The sequence below is a fragment of the Ambystoma mexicanum genome, chromosome 5p (genome assembly GCF_040938575.1).
Source record: "Ambystoma mexicanum isolate Mex_15411 chromosome 5p, UKY_AmexF1_1, whole genome shotgun sequence".
Taxonomy (NCBI): Eukaryota; Metazoa; Chordata; class Amphibia; order Caudata; family Ambystomatidae; genus Ambystoma; species Ambystoma mexicanum.
The window spans coordinates 838,087,209-838,113,552 of record NC_090930.1 but is presented as its reverse complement, the minus strand read 5'-3'; the positions used below and the strand labels follow the sequence as shown (position 1 = coordinate 838,113,552).

General features: G+C 45.4%; 1 protein-coding gene across 1 annotated transcript in view; it reads left to right on the top strand.

Annotated features, from left to right (window-relative positions):
* The window catches only part of AOAH (acyloxyacyl hydrolase), a 1,097,690-nt gene that overhangs the window by 924,748 nt on the left and 146,598 nt on the right, over positions 1 to 26,344 (top strand). Inside the window, exon 17 of the mRNA XM_069613263.1 lies at positions 21,014 to 21,072. Coding sequence (XP_069469364.1) covers positions 21,014 to 21,072 — 59 coding nt within the window. The remainder of the gene's footprint in view (positions 1 to 21,013; positions 21,073 to 26,344) is intronic.

Here is a 26,344-nt window from a genome sequence, read left to right as displayed (position 1 = left end):
TGAGTAATATTCCTATTCGGGACATAGCCCGTCTGGTCAGGATGGATCAGCTTGCCTATTACCCTCCGCATTCTGGCCGCCAGGACAGCTGTTAGGATCTTGCTGTCCTGGTTCAGCATCGACAGGGGCCGGTAGGAGCCACAATCATGTCCCGGTTTATTGAGTTTGGGGAGCGGTACTATAATCGCCTCCCTGAGTGATTCCGGCAGCCGCCCCACCTCGAACGCTTCATTAAACATCTCCAGCATGGGCGGGAGCACCTCCTCTCCATACGCTTTATAAAATTCACCGGGGAACCCATCCGCTCCTGGGGCCTTGCAAGTGGGTAGCTGCCGCACAATCTCCTTCAGCTCCTCCAGAGTGATCGGAGCATCCATCTCCTCTCGCTCTTCGTCACTTATCCTGGGCCGGCCTATGTCTTCGAGTACTACCTCTATCTCCTCCCGGCTCCCCCCTTCTCGATCCTCATATAATGCTTGATAATATTCCGCGAATGCCCCATTCACCCCTTCCTGGGTGTCCACCTCCACGCCCTTTTCAGTGATGACTGATCGGATCGGGGTTCTCGGGGTCTCGCTCTTATACAGCCAAGCAAGAAGCCTGCCCGTCTTGTCCCCCCCGCATGCAACCTCTCAATGTACTTCCTGTAATTCAGATTACAGAGCCTGTCCCAGTGTTCCGCACACCTCTGCTGCAGATTAGTGACCGCCTCCGTATCAATCCCACTCTCCTCCAGCTCTTTTTCCAACTCAATGTCGGTCTTACGCAAATCAGCCAAAACTCCACCCATTAATCCATTGGACTTCGCAATGGCAACCCCCCTCATTACAACCTTAAAGGCCTCCCACAAAGTACCAGCCGACTTGACGCTACCTGTATTCGTCTCAAAGTAAGCAACTATCTCCTCCCTCATGTCCTCCCTGAAGACTGGATCCCTGAGCGCTTCCGCCCTAAGGCGCCATGTTGGAATTCGCGCACGTGGGGGACAAAGCTGCCATCGCATGACCAGGGGCGAGTGGTCCGAAAGGACTCTCGCCCTGTAGTCTATATGGTCACACTACGCGACAATGTCCGGAGTGGCGAAAAAGTAATCCAGCCTCGTGTGCAGCTGGTGCGGGGCCGAATAATGCGAATATTGCCTCACGCCGGGGTGTCTCGTTCTCCACACGTCTGCCAGGCCAAGGTCTACCAGCAGCGTCTGCAGTACCCTAGCCGCCGGGCTGGGCCTGACCATCCTGTCATCCGACCTGTCCTCCCTGGGGTTTAGTACACAATTAAAGTCCCCACCCCAAATCACCGTACCCCCCATCCCCTCACGAAGTCTCGTGCACAGCGTCCTAAAGTATGTCGCCGTGTCCTGGTTGGGAGCATAAGTATTTATAATACACACTACTTTATTTTCCACAAGCCCCCTTACCATGACCAGCCTCCCATCAGACTCCACAACGTCCCCAAGTAGCTTAAACGGGACATGTGGTGCCACCCAAACCAGCACTCCTCTAGCATAGGCAGAATATGTAGATTCCACTACTGTCCCTTTCCACTTCCTCCCCACCAGTTCCAGTTTATCCCGTGTCAGATGCGTCTCCTGTAACAAGGCCACATCTATCTTTTGCCTTTTTAGGTACAACATGACCTTGTTACGCTTAAGGTAGCTGTTAAGCCCTCTAACGTTCCACGTTAGTATCCTAAGGTCCCCCATGATTTATCAGTAGCTCCCCCTCCCTCCCAGGTCTGCTCGCCTCCCCCCACCTCGAAGACCCCCATTTCCAGTTTCTCCCCCAGGCTCATATAAAAACTAACACCCCCCACAACTCTAACCCAACCAACTGCCCAGCTCCATCCCTGGATCTCAGGCATCCCCGTGTTCGGTTCTCTCTGGAAACCCAAGTAGAGAACCCGACAGGGTGTCACCCCACACACAGTGACTAACCTAAACTCAAAACTGGGGTACAAAGAACAGCCCCTGGAGGCTCCTCTCCCTCGCATCCGTATCTGCGCACACGGACCATATTCCAAACTCCTAACGCATACACTTCCATAACAAAGTCACAAAGACTATATTCCAGTCCCAATGTTCATAGCCCAACCTGGCCCGCAGCGTCACTTATCTCTTCCATCCGCCGTCCGCTCATCTGGATCCTGAGGACAGTTTTGTGCATCGAGCCACTCCATGGCCTCCTCCGGAGTGTCAAAGAACAGCATCTTGGTCTTGAAGAAAACCTTCAGTTTGGCGGGGTAGAGCAACATATACTTGTACCCAGCTGCCCCCAATCGCCTCTTAACCGCCCCAAAGTTCATGCGACTGCGCTGTACTTGCGAGGTGTAATCGGGGTAAGCAGTAATGGTCGCCTCTCCTCGCCGTATGGTGCCCCCTTGCGAAAGTGTTCGAGGATCCTTTCCCGATCCCGATAATTGAGGATCTTGGCGATCACAGGCCTGGGCGGATTACCCGGCGGTGGCCTCCTGATCAAGGTCCTGTGCGCCCTCTCCACCGCAAACCCCTGCGACAGGGCGCCCCCAGTGATCTCCTGCAGCAGCAAGTTCTCAATAAACTCCGTGGGACTCTGGCCTTCAGCCCCCTCCGGCAGGCCCACGATGCGAACGTTGTTTCTGCGGGCACGTCCTTCCGCCTCTTCAGCCCTACTTTCCAAGTTGCCCACCCGCTGCACCAGGGCATGGATATCGCGCTTATGTGCGGTGCAGTCCGCCGCAGTAGGGCCCATTTCCTTTTCCAAAGTCTCCGTGCGCTCAGCCAGGGCTCGCACATCCTGCCTCAGGAGGTTCACGTCCTCCTGCACCGCCCCAACCTGTAGTTCCATCGCAGTTTTCAATTCGGCCACAGCAAGTTGGAGCTTGGTCTCCCACTTCGCCTTCAGGTCCGCAATCGCAGCGAGGACCTCCTGGTTCGCACCTCCGACGGCCATCTCCTTGGTCTGAGCCTTCTCCTTGCTCCTGGCTCCTTCCGGGCCGGGCGGCGTCTTGGCGTATTCGTCGAGGGTGGGCTGTTTATTCTTCGCTCTCAGGAGCTTGTTCGACATATCTCCAGTCAGGAGCGTCCTTCTGGCCGCGCTCAGGTCCGAGGCAGGGATGCCCATACACCACAACTCCGTTTCAAGAGTCCTAGCTCGCCCAACAATCTCCGCCACCGCTGTTGTCCAGCGCTCCCCCCAGATGGGCCGGGTCGCGCTGCACCCTTCGTGACGCCCAGAGGGCGCACGTATGCTGTGGGAACCGCCACTGGGGTCCCGGTCCACCGCTCCTTTGTCCCCTCGTCAAGCGGTGGCGGCCATTTTCTCGTCCATCGAGGTCTCGCCACCAACGCTTCACTCGGCTCCTAGGAAGGCGTTCGCAGTGCGGTCCCGTGGAAAAATGTATCCACACGTGCAGCCGGACTTCATGTACGCAGTCATCATCATCTCCGCCACATCGTAGCGGTCCTTGCGCGGTTTCCAGTCGGATAATGTACGGATCAGCGGGAGCCCACGTACAGACACGTCTTTTCACATGGCTTCCAAGCAACGCCCCCAGGGTCGTCTTCAGTACTTAGTTGACTAGAAGGGGTACACTTCTGCTGATCGTACCTGGGAACCAGTATCTGCCATCCATGCACCTCGGTTGATTAAAAGATTTCATATGAGACATCCTGGCAAACCGGGAGGTGCCAATCCTAAGGGGGGGGCATACTGTCACGATCATTCGCGTTTCCCATAGTACAATACCTGACTCCAACATGGCAGTTCTCGCTGACATGCCTGACTCCAACATGGTGGCTCTCACGGACCGCTGCAGTGTGTGCAGCAGTCTAGTCATCACGCCCCAGAATGCTTTGCAACGTTTCAGGGACGAGACGCCGACGGCTTATCAACCTACAGATCCCGGACAAGGACGCGTTGCTACTCTCCAAGGAGCTGGCGAACGCTATGTGAGTCCGTGTTAGGAATCCCTTACTCTGCTCAGGCTTGCCTTTTTGCTGATTTCAATCTTTGCAACTTTATTCATTGGATCCTAACTGAACTTTGTTTTTGTTGACGTGTGTTGTTGTAGGACGTCTCAGAGCCTTTCAGTTTCAGTGTTTTACCAAGGTTGTTTAAACAACTCCCTTTGGAGGATTTTGTTCTCTGCATCCGCCTTCGACCGGTGCAGGCTCCTAGGGTTTCTTTTGGTAGGCATTCGTTTAGTTTGGAGCATTTAAATGTTTAATGGTTTCTCTTCACTTTGGATTCATAGTTTACGTTTGTCATTATACAGACCCAACACCCTTTGCTCTTACTTCTTCTGGACATCTGTTATCTCTCAATATAGAAAGGGTCTCTGGTTGTTCTGGGTAAGATTGCCCTCTCCTCTCCTTCTTGAATATAGGTTGTTCCCAGTTACACCTCATTGTATGTTTACCATCTCTGTTCTGTGCTCTGCCTTGTCCAGTATACCCAGCCCTTTAGCTCATCCGTGGTCTTCGGTTATCCTCATTTCAAAACCGAGTAACCATCAGATCCTTTGGTAAGATTCCCACTTCCAGAGTTGTCTTTCCCATTACAAGGCAAACTCAAAAGATTAATCACTCTGTTTCCCTAGCTCTCTTTAGCCAGCCTGGCACTTCTGCTCTTGACCCAATCCTCTAAAGACACCACCAGTCATCACCAAAAACTCCCGGGATAGCGTAATCCACATCCCAGGGACTTCTCAAGGAGTCTACGTTCACTAGCAGCTCCGCAGGGTTTTATTCCCCAAGAGGGTTTCCCTGGGAACCCTCCTGTGCCCTGGCCTTTGTGCCGGTTCACTGGGTGTTTCTCGGGGGGAATTCCAATTATCATCTAAAGACAGAAGCAGACATCAATCCTCTCCTGGGTTTTTCTACATCATCCTGAACTATCCTTGCTTCTACCCCCAGGTGAGAGTACTTTGTTTCTATGTTTTCCTTACACGGGGCATCTTTGAGTGTAAAACAGTGAAGTATTGTATTTAGTCTTAACAATTTGTCTGCCCACTGGAGTCTTGTGAGACCATTGGAAAACATCATTTAGATGGTTTATCGACAGTGAGACCCCCGGTTGCTGAAGAGGAGGCTGTTGACTGAGCGAAACACCGGCCACCTTGCCTTTGCTGCTTGCGGCGAGGGCCACCAGGTGGAGCTTCTGCCAGGCGCACATGTCGGTCCCGGAACCCTTTGAAACCAGAGAACGACCTTGTTTGAGACCCCGACCTCTAATTATAAGCTGCTTTACCAAACTAGAAAAAAATCTCAAGAACTCCACTGATGCGCTCCAAATTAAATATATTTGTATCAATAATGCAATTCAATTTCATTGACAAGATTTCTTCTACAAATCAATGAAATATTTTTCACCATAACCTTTCATACCAAATTTTTACAATTAATTTTCATTGCCATTGTAATACCCCTACATGGAGTATTTTTCACCATCATTTTCCATTCCAATTTTTGCAATTGGTTATCATTGCCATTATTTTGCCCCTCAACACATGTTTCCCCATCTTTTCAGGTGGTTCTTCAGGAGGGATTCTAATACTGATGTTTTTTGTTTGACTAATCAATATTTTCAAAGATCTTATTGTATGAGATTTCTCAAAGTTGTGTATAAATAATGGTCTCTGTATGTTGGGAACAAGAAATTCTGTCTGAATTAGTGCAAGGGCCCATATTGATTATGTGCATGAGTTTCAATAATTTGATTCTTCCATTATACTTATTTAATCCAATTATGTGATATGCATGATGGTTTCATGATAATTTTATCCTTTTTTGTTGAAAATGCTAATTATCTTGCTTGAATGTCCCAGGGTGTTCACTTTGTAAAACTGTGCTCTTTATCCAAGTGTTTTATCCTCTCTTGATGTGTGTTTGTTTGATGTTTAGTTGTATAATCCAAAAAACAATTAGAAGGATAAATTGAGTAACTTAGGTGTTATATCTTAACTTTGCTCACTATTAATGTATTTTTCTAACTACTAGATGTCTATTTTCTTACCTTTCTTATTTTGACCGTGACTATTTCTGTCCTGTTCATTTTGACGCCCGGATTCGCGTCCCGGTTGCCATTTTGGATCGTGATGCGATCAAACTAATGCTTGAATAACGAACCTTGTCGCAATTTGTTTTGTAAGATTGCTGGAGAATTCTTATGAATAAGAAATAGTGATGCTAATAGATATAATGGGAGTCATATAGCATGTGATAATCTGTATGTGGTAGCATGTGGTTTTATATTCCGATATGAAAATACATAATTATATCTCCTCGTTTTGTGTAACATGTTAGATGTGCTCTTTTTTATCTATCCATGTCTCTTATTGTCACAATTCAACTTTATGAGTGCAACAGATTAATAAGTGCAACAACTTAATAACACAATTACATTGTTCATTCTCTAGAGTTTCTTGAATAAAATAACATCACAGTAATTTTCAACTTTCCCAATGGTTTTCATAAGTCTTTGCTGGATACTGGGTAAATGATTATTAAAGAAAGTGTCCCATCTCTGTGTCAAAATTGAGGCCATTATTGCAACCGTCCAAGATACAGATCCACATCGCTTCTCTTTGTCGGAGCCATTTTTCTCTGCTTCCTCCTCTTTGTGGAGCTTTCACCAGTTCCAGACCATAGTATTTTACTCCTTGGGTGTTAGCATTAGGATGTTCCAAATCGAAATGTTTGCCCAATGGATATCTTATGTCTTCATTTTTCATTGATCTTAAGTGTTCAGAGAATCTGATTTTCAATGGTCTCACTGTACTTCCTACATACAGTTTTTTGCACATTCAGACTATCACATACACTACATAACTTGAATTGCAATGTATGAAATCCATTATTTGTGTTGTTTGCCATTTGGTTTGGTAATTTCTTTTTTCCCATTGTCTGCATAAATGCAATAGTTGCACGTGCCGCATTTGTAGCATCCCTTTAGTTTTTCTTTTGTCTATAATTTGTTTTTGCCTTGAATCATTTTTTCACGCACAAAATTTGATGGACACAAGATTTGTTTAAGGTTTTTTGCTTTTCGGTACGTGATATTTGGGTTTTCCTCAATATACTTCGTTAGATCAGTGTCCATCCTGAGTATGTGCCAATGTTTTCTAAGGATCTTTCTTAGGGTTATCCGTGCTGTATGATGTGATGAATCTTATCGTGTCTTTTGACTTCCTGATTTTTTCTTTGGATTTGTTTTGTAGAAGGTCATTTCTTTTGAGTGACTTTGATTTAATGAATGTTTTCCTAAGCTGTTCTTTTGCATATCCTCTTGCTTGAAATTTCTTGATGGCTGTGTCCACAGGTTTCTTCATTTCATTTTCTTGCGTGCAGTTATGTTTAATTCTTAAGAATTCTCCATATGGTATGTTTTTGATGATGTGTTGTGGATGATTACTGTTGGCTTGTAAAATGCTATTGCCTGAAGTGGGTTTGGTATATAACGTAGATTGTACTTTATTGTTCTCAATATATAGTTCCAAATCTAAGAAATGTATCCAGTTCGTGCTCTCTTCCATGGTCAATTTTAAATTGTATTCATTGGTGTTAGGAAACCTGTGATATTCTTGTAATGATAATTGACTTCCATTCCAGATGACCAAAATGTCATCAATGTATCTGCCCCAAAATACGATGTTGTTGTCCTGAGTAAATGCTTGATGTTGCCATGCATGTTTCAATTCAAAGTTGCCCATGTATAAGTTTGTATAAACTGGCGCCCATTTTGCCCCCATTGCTGTTCCTTGGCATTGTTTGTAGATTGTGTTATTAAAGAAGAATATATTATTGTTCAGTACAAAGTTCAACATTTCTAAAATCATATTATTTTGGTCCAAAAAAGAGATTGATCTTGCCTTGAGAAAATAATTCATCGTTTCCATTCCTTTGAGGTGTAGTATGCTCGTATAAAGAGCAGTAACATCAAAGGTTACCAATCTGAAATGTTCTTCCCATTCAATGTGTTCCAACTGTTGTATGATGTTTTGTATCTTGCACATATCATGCCAGACTCGCTGCCAAAGGTTGCAGAAACCGGTCTATATATGCTTATATAGGTTCACTGACTGAGCCGATCCCATTGATGATTGGTCTGCTGCACGGTATTGTTGTGTAGCTTTTGTGTATTTTAGGTAAGAAGTAAATTGTAGCAAGTACTGGATATTTTATCTTCATAAAGTCATATTCATCTTCCGTTAGTAAACCATTTTCATACCAGTCAGTACTCATGATGTTCCATTCTTCCATTATTGATGTCAGGGGATTCTCCTTTAGTTTCTCATAGCATGTCTGGTCATTTAAATGACTTTCTGCCATTTCTATGTAGTCTGTGGTGTTAAACAGAACTATCTTGCCCCCCTTGTCTGCCTCTTTTACTGTGATTTCATCATTTCTGCTCAATTCAAAAATCACCTTTCTTTCTTTCTCATTGAGATTGTGTTTGTTCCATTTTGTGGATTTGTTCTGTGTATAGTTTCTTCTTAGATCTTTCTGAACAGCTAGTACAAAAATATCTATTGCATTCTCCATTGTGGTTTGTGGTATAAAAGTTGATTTCAGTTTCAGTTTTGATGTTTCTGTTACTCCAGTGTCTATGTTTAAATCTGACATTACTGTTTCTATCATGTGTGTCTCCTCCATTTCTCCAATTTTTCATAGATTGACAGTATGTTCTGTGTGTTGAACTGTTAGTTCTGATACTGGAGGTTTCACTGTTTGTGATTTTTTCAATTTCGTTGATGTTGCAAAGAATTTCTTAAGCTTAAGAAGTCTACTGAATTTGAAAAGATCTGATTGATTGGTAGGGCTAAAGGATAGTCCCTTGTTTAATGCTGATATCAAGTCCCTTGATAAATCTGTATTTGGAAGATTTAGAACTAGATTCCCTTCTGGTGGGTTTTTTTAATCTTGTTTGCATCCCTTTTTGATTTTCTCCTGTTACATCTGTTCTTGCTCCCCCTGCTGCTTTATCTGGGGTTTTGGTGAGGACCGACAAAGATTTAGCCTTTTGCGTGTTTGCCTTTGTTTTGGTAAGTTCCTCATCAGTGGACGAGTGGAAGGGAAGATCAAGTACTTTGTCCTGAACCTCCTTTAAGAACTTTGTAGAATGCAGCCACGGTTGGCGGGAGATGTTTACTCCAACCATAAGGCCCCGAGCGGAAGTGTCGACATGATGGGCCGCAGCCTATAGCAGGTCCTGAGCCAGAACTTTGGCATCTGATAAGCCGCCCCTAAAATCTTCGAGCATGTCAGGAGGAATACATTCCTGAAACTCTGCAAATTGCTTCCACAGCTTGAGATTAGCAGCCGCCAGGATGACCTCGCTATTAGCCTGTCTCAGCTGAAGAGACGAATTAGAAAATACTTTTTTCTTAATGGCATCAGAAGCTTGTCCTTCTTGGAAAGGACTTGAGGCTCTGCAGTGGAGGATGTAGAGGACAGCTTAGGCTGGAGCATAGCTGCTGCCACCACCGTCGATGAGGGGAGTGGACATGCAGTCAAGAGTATGTCTTCTGACACGTGTAGCATGTAGCGAGCACCAATTTTTCTGTTCTTGTGCTGCCCGGAATTAGGTTTTTCACAGATCTTGGGGGCTTCGGCCAGGTCATCTTCTTGAATTAAAAGACCTGTGCACTCCTATGTCGACAGAGTAAGGGCTCCAGAAAGTACACCTTCCTGTGGAGCTGGAGCCTCGGGTATTGGAATATCTAGCAACAACATCATATCCAGTGCCTGGTCATGAAAAGCTCTGATAGAGCAGTGCGGGTCGTCGCTATCCTGACCCGTTTGATCTTCATCCTGTGCGGCAGAAACAGAATCTTGATATGCAGCACGTGGCACCTCAGACCCCGTGGGCAGACTTGACTGCACAACGGGAGTCTTAAGCACAGGTGAAAGTGGAGGCAGCTGTGATAGTGGACGAAGGGGGCCCAACTGGAAGAGGAAGTGGAGGTGGCACTACCAGAACCTGCAGAGGAGTAGCCGGAGCTGGTCGCGTCTCAGGAGGCTTAGGATAGATTTCTTTGAATAGATCCTGAAAGTATGCCTTCATCAGGTCAGAGTGCATAACAGTATGGAACCTGCCAAAAAAACGCATCCTCAGAAGAAGGCATGGGCACCGGAGTGGGTAGAGGCTGCTCTGAAGAAGCATAATAATAATAATTTAGCATTTATATAGCGCTACAAACCCTCAGGTATCTGAGTGCTGCTTATTAGTACCCACAGTGTGTGGTGCTCATTTATAGACCTCGGAAGGATGAAAGGCTGAGTTTGGCCATGCCAGGATTCGAACCTGAGGCTGGTTGCGAGGATGGCCCTCCACCAACTGGATCCACATAAACCAAGGGAGCGGACGTCGGAGGGAGCGAGACGGTGTGTGGCAGCGGAAAATGAGCATGCCAATCCATTGGAGGGCAGAACGTATTGCTATTATCCACATTACGTGGAAAAGGCTGATCAGCCCCAAAAACTGCCCCTCGGTACCAGCCGTTGAGAACGTTGGATTGAGTGAGGTAGTCAAAATAGCCAACGCAGACCATGGGGGTTGGCCCACCATTTTGTGATTGCCTCAGGTGAAGTGAACTGCGTCACAAGTGTCAGTGAGGCTGTTGTCACCACAGGGGTTTCAGGGGACTTATGTTCCATTTTAGCCTTGTGACAGGGAACCTCGGCAGAGCTGGTGCTAGCAGGTCTGGAGAACTTTTGCGACCCCTCAGAGTCTGTTGAAGAATTAGCCCTCAGTGAGGGAACCTAGGCAGAGATGTTCTTGAAGACTTAAGGTGTTAACACACCTTCTTTGCCTCCTCAGCAGGATCGGTTCGACCCCTGGATTGTGTGTGGGAAGGCTTAGGGTCATCCCACATAGCCAGAGCCCTCATAGAAGGCCCCTCAATCCTGCCAGTTTTAGATATAGCCCCTAGTCTGGGATCCTCGAGGGTAACCTTGGTGCTTTTAGTCACTTTATTGGAAACCTCGAGACAAGTCTCGGTACACTTATTTCTAGATTTAGAAACCTCGGGAACTACCCGAGTGAAAACAGACCCAGAAATGCTGGGCTTAAGTTTAGCCCCCAGATGGGGGAACGTCAGATGAAGGTCTGGTCCTGACAGCCCCTTTACAGGGAACCTCAGAGGAAACTGCAGAGTCCAGTTTAGATCCCTTTTGGGACACCTCAGAGAGAGCCCAGGTACAAGAAGCAGTTGGGCCCCTCCCGGGAACCAGAAAACCCTGGGAAGGAGTGCCTTGGCCGGGGTGCCCTAAAAAGGAAGGAACTTACCGGACGCTTCCTTTTCTCTTCAATGAACTGCTGTAAATGCGGAGGAGGAATCCACTGGAACACCTCCTCCCACCTGACAAGCTGTTGCTGGAGTGCACGGACGGAGAGAGAGTTGCTGTACAAGCAAGAGTCCCACCGGTGTTACGGGCCCAAGCACTCCAGACAGAGAGAGTTTGGATCTGCCCTCGTGAAATGAAATTTGCAGGAAGAACAGGACACGAATCCTAGACAGAAGAAAGAAGACCGTGGAACCGGAGCAGGAATATGAAGGACAAGGGAATAAAAAGAAAAAATTCCCTAAGATGCAAGTTCGTCCAACCTCGACCACGTGGAGAAAAGGACTTAAGGGCAATGCGTGGGGTGGAACTCAGGAAGGCGGAGCTGCGGTCACGTGCTGTGGCCCAGCGTAAAAATAAAAGAAGGACACACAATTATGCTTAAAAAGTGCTTCATCCCATCCCGATGGACGGAATGTCCCACAAGTATAGAGGAAAGGGGACGGGACGTAGGAGTATGAGTCTTTTGAAATGTTGAACATTATTTTGTTCTGTATTAATTGAATTAAAACAGCCAGTCTCTGCAAGTGAGCAGCTCTGCACTGTGAGCATATGAATTCTTTAGTCTTTCTAATAGGCATAGACAGTCAGAGCCCAGCTCTAAAATAAAAAAACATACTCACAGCTGTGCAGCTGTGCTGTTGATCCTGCTCAAAATCTATTTTTCATAACACACAGACTCACTCAGAGCTCTTCTACTGATAACAAAGACTCACTCAGATTAATCCTCCTGATTAAATGCACACACATTCAGAGCTTTTCACCTTCTAATGCCCAGACATATCCATAATTCCAGACATCCATAATTACACCCATCTTTAAATCACTCTAAAGTCATACGGGGGAATCTCCCCCATTAGAAGCAAGATGAACTGGGCCAGGGGAAATCCCCCGCACTCAAAAATGGAAGAATCCAGAAATATGACAAAACTCTCTGTTTCTTAAAAGCTTTGAAAACAGAGATCAAGAAGTGGATATTGCATGATTTCCAATACTCCCTCACTGGTAACAGGCAAGTCATGGAGGTTTTAAGGCACAGTGATGTCACAAACAAATGATACATTACAAAAACCTAAGGTAACCTGGGAATGGTTAGTGAGGTACACTACATATGGGATGTATTTGGGGTTAGTAACCTTATTGGCAAAAATGTATTTGGTGCTCCAACTGTGACCACCTCGTAAATGTTGCAAATAGAGGCATATCAGGCTGGCACATTTCTATTGGGTCTTGCAACAAAGTGTAAACTAGCATGGATGGTGTGTAGGGTTGGCCATTGTGGGCATTCTCAGCCTGGGAAAGTTACCAGCACATGAGCACAATGTGGGGTGCAGAGAAGGTCCCAGGGTGCCACCTGTTCCAATGAGGCTACCACTCTCTGACTTACCTGACCGCAAGAACATTCTAGCTTTCAACTTCATGCTGTATTACTTTTGTATCATCTGTCTTGAATTGGGTGGGAACAACGGTCCTTGTCTGGTTTGAATGAATAGGCTTTGTCCTCCAGGTTCAGATCACGTGTGCAGGGACCACAAACTTAATTATCCTGCTCACATTTATGAGGATTTTCAGCTTTTACACATGCAGTTGTCCTATCTCTTAAGCTAATGTGCAACTTTCTCTCCCTCGATGTCCTAGCAAGAATATGAAAATGGCTGTACTGACACCCTGATCTGCATTTCTCAGCAAAATCGGTGACTCAGGTCTCTCCCTGTGTTCTTGAGCCTCTTCAGTGCCTTCCATTCATTTCAATGCAGCTGTGGCTTCAATCTTGATTTACATGGCCACTCATGTTAGTTGCATTCATCATCAGCAAGAAGTTATATGTATTCTTGTGTGATTGCCATATCTGCAGAAGAGAGATAAGGTGTATGTGATCTCTGTTAGTGATTATGTGCATGTTCTTCATGTCTAAGAGCAGTTTGGCCTGAGTGTCTGTGTAGCTTCATACAGGGATGCATGTGCTTAATGACTAATGCGTGTGTGATGTCATCCGGTTATGGTCTGACTGGCTGCTTCAGTGAGTGGCATCTGTCACCTGGGTGGTATACTGGTGGGGGAGTAGACACTGCCTCTACAATCCCCCCTATGGTCCATATATGAAGCGCACATACTTGAAGCCCCTCACCACTGGAGGGTGTCTTGTGGTTCCACACCTTTGCCACCCCCTCAGGTCGCTTGAGTTCCTTATGTGTTCGTCCATGCTCCGAGTTACTTTCTCCTCTTCACTATGCTCAGCTTCAATTACCTTTTCTTCCTCGAATGTGCACCCAGTTTGGGGAAGCCATCCATTTCTACATCCTTCCGGGGCACCATCAAGGCTGGTGTATTCAATGGCAGCAGGGTACATAACACTCCTTTATTTGGGGGGGCATCTGCATGTGAGCTTCAGGCCCAATAGTGGTCTGTGAATACTGTTGTGCCTCCTCCCATGCCATATAGCCTCGAAATGTGGCTGCAGCCCCTGTTCTCTCCAACCTTTACTAGACCTTCATCCTGGTATTGTAGTGGTGTTATTCTTGAAAGGCATTCTGGGCAGAGGGCCTGCTTGTTTTCTACCCATGTAAGCAACTTGAACTTTCTTGCCCACTCCTGGAGGTACTCGTTTTCTCTCTGCATCATCTCCACTGGAACTGTCAGGAGCGCTTGTGCTTTGCATCTACGCAGCCCTTTCACCCATTCTTCTCCTGCAAACACCTGTCCATATACAAGTAGATTGTGTTTCTTGCAGCATTCAGGCACTCCCCCCTACCCATTTTCTTCCGATCTTAAGGCATTGTAATTCCTTTTGTGTTACTGTTCTCACTTTTCCTTTGTTTGGGCCATCCAGTGTATATTGTGTCACGTCATCTGTGCATCAGCAACCCTCTATCATAGTCCATGTTTTCATTTATCTGTCCTCATGTTGGAAAATCGTCTGTGTCATTCATTGTAGTGTAGCCTGCTTCCTCTGGAACCGCCACAGAGGTCCTGGAGGTGCTAATGACCTGGGAATTGAGAGAGCATATGCAGCAGCCCTCCCCTGAAGCCTCTCTCCCCACACAGGTCAGGCACTGGTACTATATATTGTTAGTGGGGTGGGCCAAATCGGTCATACAATCACTCACCTGTTTAAAATTGGTAATGTCACTCTATTGGAGCTGCTTCATCTCTTTCATGATACTAGCAAGGGGTTGGTTCATTACTTCAGTAACCAAGGGAACATATGCCATGTTGTCGAACGGGAAATCATATTATACCCTCTAGATTGTATGTATCTATATTGGCCTAGGCCAAGTCGCTCTGCGAGGACATCTGCGTTGCAAGGTCATGACCTTAGATCTGTGTTAGCCGTCATTTTAGGTTCATCCGCCATTTTAGATTCTTGCTCTAAAGTCACCCTGTGTTCTAAAATGGTAGACAGTGTCGTTTTGAATGTAACATGGCCGTCTTGACCTCTGTGTACAAGTTAATGTGTAAATTGCCCGCAGGCGAAATGTTAGGGTCATGTACTGAGACCTTGTCCTTCGTTGACCTGTGTATAGAGGATTACCTGTACCAACAAAACTAATCCATGAACATATATCGTGCACAATACTGTCTGAGCATCTAATGTGAACACTTGTTTAACTATATTGTATAAATGTGTACGAATGCTCAATATGAAATCCAAAAACACACTGTTGCTATTGTAACTTGTTGGAGAATGTATTAAGGATAACCCCTAAATGTATAGATGCATAAATTAGGAACGAACTTGGCACGAATCCTAGATTCATTAAGTTACAAGTGGGTTAGACATCATGTTTTGGATTGTATAAAAGGTGCGACTATTCTGATGTACAGTCCCACACAATGAACACACCGAACAGGGCTGGTATTCGATGTGTTGTACTGAGGGCCTGATAGCTATCTGTTGCTTTGTCCTTTGAAACTGTTCAGTTGTAGAATAAAGATCTGTGTATCTTTTGAACCTGCGTTTGGTGTATTTCCTTTTGGGGTACTCAGCCTCGATATCTTCTTTTTGCTTTCACAATGTAACATATACTTGTTCAGATGCATAATGCATGCGTAATACATTGTTGCTTTTCAAAATACTAGGATGGTAAAGAAGTAGAGACAGAAGAATGCATAACAAACATAGCCAGAAAAAGATTCAGCAGTGCAATTACACGTGTTGCAAGTGCACTGCCATTATCTTTTGTGTAAGTTATACCTTGATACCTTGCAAAATCTACACCACTGTGTACCATCAACATCATTTCCTATTTTACCATTATTTGTTTATTTCCCTCTTTAATGCACAACGGGTCACCCTCAACACTATGAGCATTGGGGTGGTCACTTAAGTGACGCTCAAATACCTTTGGTGGAACCCAACAGCCCATTGATAGTTCTTTTCTCATGTCACCATCTTTCTTTCTTTTTTGTAGAGAAAGGTTGTCACCCAAAAGCATTTTCTTCTTAACCCCAAAAGGTCTTCTCTTGTCCCTGTCCCCTTTGTCATCTTCCTGGACACCATGCACATTTGTGTAAGTCACTCCTAATGCAGCATTGCGAATACCTCTGTGTCTGCACACCTGCAAGCTGCTCCAAGTCCAGGAACCTTTCATCAGATGCTGGGTAGTAGGAAAGCCAGTTCAAGGGGACAATATGATAATGGGGGATACAGGGGTGGGGTAGTACACAATCAGGTTTTTTTTTATCGTGCCCCACTTTTGTGACATGGGTCCCACAAGCCCTCTTGGTGATAAGGCCTTCTCCTCCTGCTCGTGGGCTCGGGTGCAGGGTCATTTGATGCCCATTCCTCCCTCTTGAGGTTTTTTTTAAAGCCCCTTGCACCTGAAACACAAAGAAAATCGGGTGAATTTCTGAAAGTGTATATACATTTTCTTATTATCACTTGCTACCATTGCCTTAATACTTGCTACTAAGACTCCTTCCTTCTATTCACCTACTCCTCCCATCTAATTCGTATCTCACATGCTCACTAGCCAATCTGCCTCAGCCTTCAATATCATCATGTTATTGCACTCTTACTTTCACTGGAGTATTAGCTGCCCCATTTTCCTTTTACCACATGAGAGAGACAAAGAACAAAACAGAAACGACAGTAACAAAAACCCTTTCCAGTCTTTGCTACTTCTGCTCCTTCTTCTGGGTATGTTCATGAGCTGAATATGCTTATATCCTGTAGAGGGCAAATGGGAACAAAAAGTCATGGTAAAGTAAGGGTAGAATGTTACTCTTCTTTCCCCTTCTGTGGATGGGGCAATGGCATTACCGCTGTGTGATTCCTCCATGTGAGGGCCTGGCAATTTCTTCGCTCTGGGCCAATGCGATGGCTTTCATGTGAAATGCAAGAATGTGTCTCGTTTTCTTCCAACAATGCTGAACTTTTCTTTTTTCTGGTAGTGTGATGGCAGGCCTAGGTGAGCTGTCTTGTGCCATTTTTCTCCTGTCCTTCTTCTTATACTGCTTTGGGTCACTGTTAGGAGAGATTTCATTTATGTGCATGTTTCCCTCCATTTATGGACCACCCAAACCTTTTGCTTTTGTTTGGCTATCCTAACCTTACTTTTTCAAGTGGAGCACAGCCTTCAACTGAACTCCCTTGGGCTTTTGCTCTCTTGTTATGGGGAAACTGACATGTCCTTCAGACTGTCAGTACTGGGAAACTATGTTTCCCTTAGTCTTGGACCATGTTGCCATTTTTGGCAATTTTTTTGACAGTGCACAATGTACCTTCCAGTACTGGGGTCCCTTTTTGTTTTATGGTCCTAGACACCCTCAAAGGATTTTTAGGTGATTGTACGAGTGTGCCTGGGACAAACTGGTGGCAGAAGTTACTTTTCGGAATATGTTGTACTTCTTTTTAGTGGGTCAAACTGAGTTTACCGCGTTTGTCTCAAGACTGTGGCCAGGTCGGAAAATGGCCTAGCCACAAAGTATTTTTTTCTATCCCATGGCCATTTTTGTCCCTTGTTTTCACCCAAATCGAGTAACCCGGGTTTTCCTTATTTGGGCATGCAGCCTCCCGCAAAACCGATCTCTTTCGCCAGCGTCTGCCTGTCACCTATATGTGCCCAGGAACCGGGCTGGGACTGTCTGTTCCCAATCCACACTACTGGTGCCATGATGTCTGGAGTCCCTGAATGCCTGAGACCCCCATGGACTGTGATATGTCCACATCTGGGATGCCTGCAAGAGAGCAGATCTTCTATTGCAAGTCCTCGATTTTTCAGCACAAAGCTAATCTTGTATAAGAGAAGGGGCTCTCCATCCATTCCAGTTCAATAACCTGTATTCTCTCTGAACTACAGAAGGAGCCAAGCCTCCTGTCAGACTAACTGTCAGAACGGTACTCTAGGTCGATGGCATCACCTGTCACTCTACCTAAACCCTCTGTACTGTCACACTAAGCCACACTGCCACCCTACAAGAAAGAGTGGTCCTCAGCTGATGCAGCTGACCAATGAAAATGATGACTTAAAATGCAACAGCAAGATGGGAGAAAAGAGGACATAACCCTCCAGATGCCAAGATGCAGCCACAAATCAAAACAAGAACATGTGACAGACACAAAAACGCTGCCCGAGCCACAATTTAAACAGAGGACAAGATTAACATTTTAAAGCTGGGAAGTGCAGGCATTCTCCCAAATAATATGGCAACCCAGATGAGAAATGTGCAATTAAAAGTATAGCAATTATTCTGAGCCGTAATGGGACAGGCTGTCCTACTAAAAATATAGCGGCACTTCTGAGACGTGCTGCACCTCTGAAAGGCTATCAGCAACCACTGATGGGAAGTGATGTTACTGTCCACATAAGAATGTGAAATCCCCACACTAAATTGCTGGCAGATTCTCACACTGCTCAATGTGGTTAGAGCATGGTTCAGACCACATTCTCAGTCGATATTTACCCTCTCTGCTAAACTAACGAGTGATTGTGTTATTTCATATATGCCATCTTTAATACTGTACATAACATGTATTCATTGTATTTGTAGTAGTCAATTATGTAGCGCCTTTTGCCATTTATATGTCCTCAAAGCGCTTTGTGGTAGGAACACCCTCGGGGACCGAAGTCCAGATATGGGAACGTTCTAAGAGGAGGCTTAAGATGTGTGTGTGCATTTAGCCAGGATTAGGATTTAGGAGGGCTGGCTAGGCTCCAGTAAGCAACCCAAGAGGCCAGGCACGTGGGCAGGTGCCGAGGGAGGTCAAGACAGAGCGTTAGTGCAGGAGACTCGATATGTACCTAGCTAGACCAAAATGTGTCATAGGTTGTCACAGTATTCTAATCACAGAGGTGTTGAGGCAAGTCTGGTGTTTCAGAGTGAAGTTGTTATGTGACCAGCTAGACCAAATTTGTCATAGTCGTAGCTCCATTCTATAGTGCGTGGGTGGATAGCCGGGCCTGTGGCTGATGTCCACCAAACTGTTTCATTTATACATACCTTAAACTCAGATGGAGCTTATCTTTGAAGCCGCTGTGTCATCAGATCTTCTCTGGGGAAGAAAAAGCTGGCTACCTTCATAGACTTGTCTAGGCACTATGGACAGGCTCCCCTCAAGTCTACCAAGTGCATTAGGCTGGTTGTCCTAGAACATCTTCTAGGTGGGACAGACAGGCTACCGTAGAGACTAGGCTAATGGGATGCTCTGATGAGCGGAATGGACAGGTTGCCTTTATAGGCTTACTAGATATCTTCCAAGTTCTACAAACACTAACAAAAGCAGTCTAATAAGTTTAACCAGTCATAGCCAAGACAATACTATGGGCCTCATTACGAGGAGAGCAGTAAGGGGTTAACGGCACCGGTAAAGGTGCCAGAGCCGTTAACCCCTTACTGCCCCATTACGAGGTCCACTCTCGGGACCCGCTCAGGACGTCTGATTTTACCAGACATCCTTAGCGGGTCCCGCGAGCGGCCCAGCATGCTAACAACAGGCCCGTCATTAACGGGCCCGTTGTGAGCATGCTCCCCATTCCCATTGAGCCCTATCGAGGCTCAAATGGGAATGGGGATGGACCAGGTCTGGGTTCCCTGAATGGGGAAATACTGGGCCCTCCAAGGTCAGAATGGCCCGGTATTTCCCCATTCAGGGAACCCGGACCTGGGTTTGGGGGTAGCTATGCCCTTATTAAGGGCATGGCTACCACCAAACTCATAATGGGGCCCTATGTCCACTATTACAAAAGCCAGAGACATCTGCTCGCTGGGATGCTATGGAAACCTTTCAAGCACCGATTCTCCAGCGATTAAATGCTGTTGATCTACTTCTAAGTAGACTGCATAGGGAAAATGCTAACAGAAATTAGCACCCTGGCGGGGAGCCAGCCAATCAGGTGGCTGGGAGCGCAGGGTTGAACCGCTGGTTAAAGCCTGCATTCCATGCCGCCTGACGACCAGATCCCCCTTACACCATCTTCCCCCTACCCTCTGCCCTGCCAACCCACACTTACCTTATTCCTTCTCCCCGGCTCCCACTGGCTGACATGGAAAGGTATTTTCCTTCGCTCAAGGGGACGTGTGCGGTGTCCCATTGAACGAAGGAAAATAATATCTTTTTTCTTTTAGCACCTCGGGTTACCGTTTTCACAACTCGGGGTACTAATAGCCTTAATTCCTCATTCCAAGGGCTGGACGGGGGGCAACAGCCCTGAACCCTTGTCATCTGCCCTCGCTTCGCTAAGGCCGATAACTTGGGCTGCCTGGCTCTTACCCCCCGTTCCAGCCCTGGGAATGGGAGACTAATGCCATATTTATAGCTAGACAAGTGTCCAGCAATACTTACACAGGATTACAAAACTTGAAGGCTGCTGCACCTGTACTTCCTCCGTTACAGACAATTCAGACAAAGAAGGAAACACAAATGCCATAGAATTCGTTACAGTTTTACAAAGTACATTTGAAGGCTTCCACGACAAGTTCAATATTAGCTCCAAAGTTCCCCAAAAATGTCATACATGTATGTAGAGCAAAGCGGTAAAGCATAATAATGAAGCATGAAATGCTGTGCTGAAACTACACTGAAAGCCAGAACATCATGGGGAAAAATCAAAACAGCTGGAAACATTGGACACAGATAAATATCCCACATAGCACTCTCCCAGCGGAGACCATTTCACCAACACTGTTCTGTGTGCTAATTAGAGCCCCTACTTATTTTTTTCGACTTGGGCCCTGTCAGAGGCTTAACTGATAGACCTCAAGGATACATCTGATTTACCTTGTGTGTGGCCTTCGATAAATGTGCATTTGACTGTGGCCCTCAGTCCTGCAACTTGTACAGAATAGGACTACATTGCTTTTGTTACAGTGGAGGATGACTCATGAAACATCAGAGCAGTACCACATTTACCTAGTGCTGAAGGCCATCCATTGGCTGTCAGTCAAGTACTGAATTGACTTCTAGATTCCTCCCCTTGCACATAAAACTTTGCATGGACCTTCACCCCTAAAGTGTTCCCCTACTTTGGTTGTGGAACCCTGCATTCTCAAGACTTCTCAATTTAGAACCTTTCCCGCGAAGGATGCTAGTGCACCATGCATAACCTCACTATTGAAAAAGGTGTTTGCTGCACATGGACCTCACGATGATGGCCTGGCCCCAGCACTGAGTTCTTTGAGCTTGAGGGTTCTACAATATAAACATTGCATGGGTTCTGAATTTGCATTGATCCAAATGCTTGTGTTTTGCAGGTCAATTAAACAAGGACATCACATATGAACAAGCGTATTCCTTCCTAAGTTGCCTTCAAGTAAGTGTGCATTGTTTATTTATTTATGTGCATACTGTGCATGACTGAAACATAATGTAGTGCCATGCTGAATGGTGTCCTGTCCTGCTGGCCATCTATGAACGCCAATGGAATGTTGACGCACGTGTGTGACTGGAAGCTCAGGAGAATGTTGATGAGTGCTTGAGTGTGAGTGTTCTGAATGTGTCACTAAGAAGAGTGTATGTTGGATTACAGCGCTTGGACCCAAAAAATAGGGGTTAAAGCCATGTAGTCATCAATTCTTAATCTCATAAAGCCAGTAAGAGTACTGGTAAATAATTATACTGGTGCTCATGAATCGTAGTTTATTGGTATTGTCTAGCCAAACTACAGCCAGTAGTTTGGGGTCCTGAACTGCAGTGCATGAGGATGGCCGTTGGGTGGTCTCACTATTTATACAGCTTAAAAGTAACTGGAACCTATAAAGTACTGTGTATATTTATAATAAATCGTACATGGAATTTATAACCAAGAGGCTCACTGATGGTCTGAGTCTGGACTCACGATGGACTCTTGCGGTTACTACATGTGTATAAGTCTTTGTTTGCAGGGCAGCACAATTTACAACCACCTGTTAATTGGGCAAAAGGCTGTAAGATATTTTCTTAAATGAAAAGGAACGTTGCCCTTTGACTTACTTTCTGGGGATGCTTCTTCGCCACCGGCTCCAGGCCACAGCCCCTCACTAGTTCAGTTATTTGCCCCAGCAGAAGCTGAGATCAGGCAGCAACGGCTCGGCTAAGTTGCTACAGTGCTTACAACACGGCCTTCTGCTGTGTAATGTGCATTTTCTTTTAAAAACGATATACATTGTTTTTAAATGATGTGTTACTTAGTAAAGAGAAATGCAACCTGTAAGGGTGCAGAAGTATGAGTCAGACACAGATGTGATATATTTTTGGCCAAAGATTTTTAATAACACAAAAAGGTTGGGAAAATGCCTCTCCATCCCTAAATACTATGAGGGAATTCCCGGCCCTCAAAGTAAACTCATGTAAATGTCAAGAAATCCGAAAGCAAAACGTCTGTAACCGACGTGTGCAAAAAGCCTACTCCTGTCCCTAACATTTACATTCTTAGATAACTGGGCAAGGGTATTCTTTCCTAAATAAAACAATGTTCTTAGTGTTCTCAATTAACAGGAAAGTTCCCAAATTAGCTGGTAGTAAAGTGACAAAAAGAAATGTTTAAAACTCAAAAGTTCCAAGATTGGGGCAGTGCTCCTTTCCCCTAGATGTATTCTTCTTTCAAGAGGCTGGATCCCAAATAAGGAAAAGTCTCTTATATGTTCAGTCTTTATATCCTAATGACTAGGCATTGCTCTCCACCAAGTATAGGATTCACTTTATCACTAATAAGATAACGTCTCTTATATTTTCAGTGTTTATATCCTATTGACTCCGGATTCCTCTCTGCCAAGTTTAGGATTCAGTATATTATTCCCTATATTATTCCCAGGAACCTTTGTCCCCCGGGTTTCCAATGTTCTATGTGGGTGCGGGACCCAGAACGCAAAGATGGTTTGACATCCTCTATTGCAAATTCTGATTCTCTTAATATTGGTGCGGGTCCCAGACTCGCACAGCAGTGTTGCTCTCCCTTGGTTCACTCTTCTGCCAGGTGAGCAACAGGTTTTGATTGTCTTTATATTGGTGCAGGTCCTAGACCCGCACAGCAGCATCACTCCCCCTTGGTTCACTCTCCTGCCAAGTGAGCAATGGGTTTTGATTCTCTTCATATTGGTGCGGGTCCCAGACTCGCACAGCAGTGTTGCTCTCCCTTGGTTCACTCTTCTGCCAGGTGAGCAACAGGTTTTGATTGTCTTTATATTGGTGCAGGTCCTAGACCCGCACAGCAGCATCACTCCCCCTTGGTTCACTCTCCTGCTAAGTGAGCAATGGGTTTTGATTCTCTTCATATTGGTGCGGGTCCCAGACTCGCACAGCAGTGTTGCTCTCCCTTGGTTCACTCTTCTGCCAGGTGAGCAACAGGTTTTGATTGTCTTTATATTGGTGCAGGTCCTAGACTCGCACAGCAGCATCACTCCCTCTTGGTTTACTCTCCTGCCAAGTGAGTAACTGCTTTTGAGTGTCTTTCGGATCCCAGAACCTCTCTTTTGCGTGCGAGCCCCAGACTCACAAGGTAGCATTACTCCCCTTGGTTTACTCTCCTGCCAAGTGAGTAATTGTTTTTGATTTAGTTTGGGGATTCCCAACCCTCTCTTAAGCTTGCCTGAACCTCTAACAATTTCTGGTAGATCCCCATACCTGTTCTCTTCTTCTTGAACAGTATGACGTTTCCCCAGTCACTGTGTTGCTTGCTGATGCTCTGCCAGCTTTTTGTAGAGAGGCAGGCTCTGCTGTGCTTCGGGTGGCGTGTATCCTCTCCCGGCTATGCATCAAGTGGCTCACCGGAGCTCGGATAGCCTCGAAGTAAGTACTGGCACCAATGCACTCAGTCCATCAGGCTTGGACCTTCGTCTGCCTTTCGTCTACCTCACTCTGTGGCTTCACATTGGGCTTCCTTCGGATCGCTTGATGCAGACAACCCACTGTCCCTTCCCACGGGCCTGTCCTCTCGTGACTCATTGTCAGGAGGCTCGTCTCACTCAGGTGTCTGTCTCACCTGTTTGACAGCTGAGCCAAACTCCCACGCCGGCTGGCTGCATCCATTCCAGCAATTGACATCTCAGAATAAACTACACAGCTCACTTTTTTCTTTGAAGTGATCTTCATCGTCCCAGTACTAGCTTTTCCTTCTGAATCGGGATGCTTAAAGTCTTTGGACGTTTCAGGTTTATCATGGGAATTAAGATTGTTAACCTTACAACAGAGGATATTCGCTCTCTAAAAGGGGCTGGGGTTATCAAGGCAGATAAAATACTGCATTCCCTGTGAGTAATCGTCCCTTATTCCATAGGGGGCTTCCCTCTACATGTATTCCTCCCTCACTTTACCATCTGCACAGGGGTTAGTATACTGTGGACACACCACCGTGGCCCCATGGGAAAGATCTGCCCCTAAAGAAGAAGGGTCGACATCCCCGGATTCGTCACAAACCGTATAGGTGAATCATTTCCAGGAAGTGGTAAAAAAAGGTAATAGGTCAAGCTGGGCACTTTACTAGGTAAATGGGACAGCAGTTGTAACAGAACACTTCCCAGATCAAGTTAGGATTAGGCATGCAGGTGAAGTAGGTACAAGGGGAGGACACATTAGGCAATGCATAGGTGTGGCTCCCAGTTTTTGGACTTGAATTGGTTTCCAGTATGTCAGGTATTTAAACAAAATGTGGATAGTGATAATGAATGGGTGGGAAGAAACAGGGAGGAGAGAAAAGGGTTGTTTGCCACGTACAAGCCAAACTTATCAACTTGTATAAAGTATGAGAGAGTAAGGGTTCTGTTAATGGATAAGATGGCTTTAGATCCTGTGGGGAGCAAAACCTTTAGGGTTTGAGTGACTATAAACAAGAAAAAGAGTGGGAATGTTTGGTGCTGCATTGTCAAACTCAGTGCTCGAGGTCATAATGTGGTAGCAATCACCCTTGCTCAGGAGGGCATACAGGGCTGGTCCAGGGCCGGCAAAGGCCCGCCGGCTGCACCTTGTATGGCCACCCTGAACAGAGGTTTGCTACTTGCACCCTGTTTGTCCGGGGTGCGAACAGGTGCTTTATTTTTATTTTTATGAGAGATCGGCTCCACGTGTCTTGTATGAGCCTAATCTCCCATTTAAAAAAAATAAACAAGATGGCCTCTACCATGGGAAAAGGGATTCAGTCCCTTTTCTATTTCTATGGCAGTCGCAGGCTGAAGAAGGGCTGGGACCAGAGCAATGCTTCCGTCCAGCCCGTAAGTGTGGAGGGAGAGGCACTGGGGAAGGGTGCGGGATGTCTTTGGGATCGGGGAGGGTGGAGCTCTGTGGAAGCAAGAGAGAGAGGCTGCCTGTTGCCTCCCCACAATGAAGATGGCGTTACACAGGGAAGGGTCTCAGTTGGCTGGAAAAGCGGGCAGTAAACAGTGTGTTCTCGCCCGCTTTTCCAGCCACCTGATTGGCTGAGCACCCTTCCCCTGGTGCGAATGTGAGGTTCGATCAACTTACTGCCTATTTTTTGAATTTGGGAGTGACATTTTTTAAGGGACTAACCACGTCCTCATTCTCTATTGGTGTATTATTAGCCTATTAATAGTATATTTTAATAATTTTAACAAATTGTCATTTTTCTTGTAATTCAGGAACTCTTTGTAACTAGCAATTTCTGTGGCAGAAAGAAGCATTTTTATGCTAAGTCGTCTTCAAATCAGAAAACACGATGGCAGAGGTCCTTTTTTAAAAACTTTCTCTTGATTGAAAATGAACGGTTTGGTAGAAATGTTATCGAAACAGAGGAATTGTTTAGAGGGTCCCTGAATTTCTCTCTATGATGACTTTAAGGTTTAATATTGCAAGTGCTGAGCATTGCAGAATCCATTCCACTCATTTTTGATTTTCTTTTTCTTTTCTCATTTCATATTGTTTTTTAAATTTGCTCTCGTTGTGCTCCAAAGCATGACAGCTGAGGTGCTCCTGTAGTCAGATCTTCACTAATCATTACTCTTCCTTGAACAAGCAAAAAGTGGTTTCATGATCATAAGTGCCTCCAGCATTGCCACAGTACCCATTGGAGTACTTAAGGTGAAGTTTCTGACACTTTGGGCCAGCAATAGGGGGGATTCTAGACTTCAGAAGTCTTCTGTTTTACAATATCTCTCACTGTCACCTTCTAATGGGAGGGCTACGTACCTCAACCTAGTTACCAACATCCATCACAGGTTGCTGTTGACCCTTGCTAGATTCAACGCCTTGGGGTCATGTCTGATTCGGATGTATACGAATTGTTCGAACTACAATTGTTCGAATCACAATTGACCTTTGCACAATTGACCGAATTGTGAAGGTCAATTGTTACATATCTGCGGGGGGAAACCCCCCGCAACCCCCCTTTAAATATATATATATATATGTATATATATATATATGTATATATATATATATATATATATATATATATATATATATATATATATATACATATATATATATATATATATATATATATACGGTCAATTGTGCAAAGGTCAATTCGGACCTTGACTTTCGATCAATTGGGTCATTCGAACAATTGTGTTTGAACAATTTGGGTAATATCGTTTGATTCCACTCTTTCCTTTTCTTCTCACATTTCAGACATCTCTAAAAAGTCTATCAGCTTC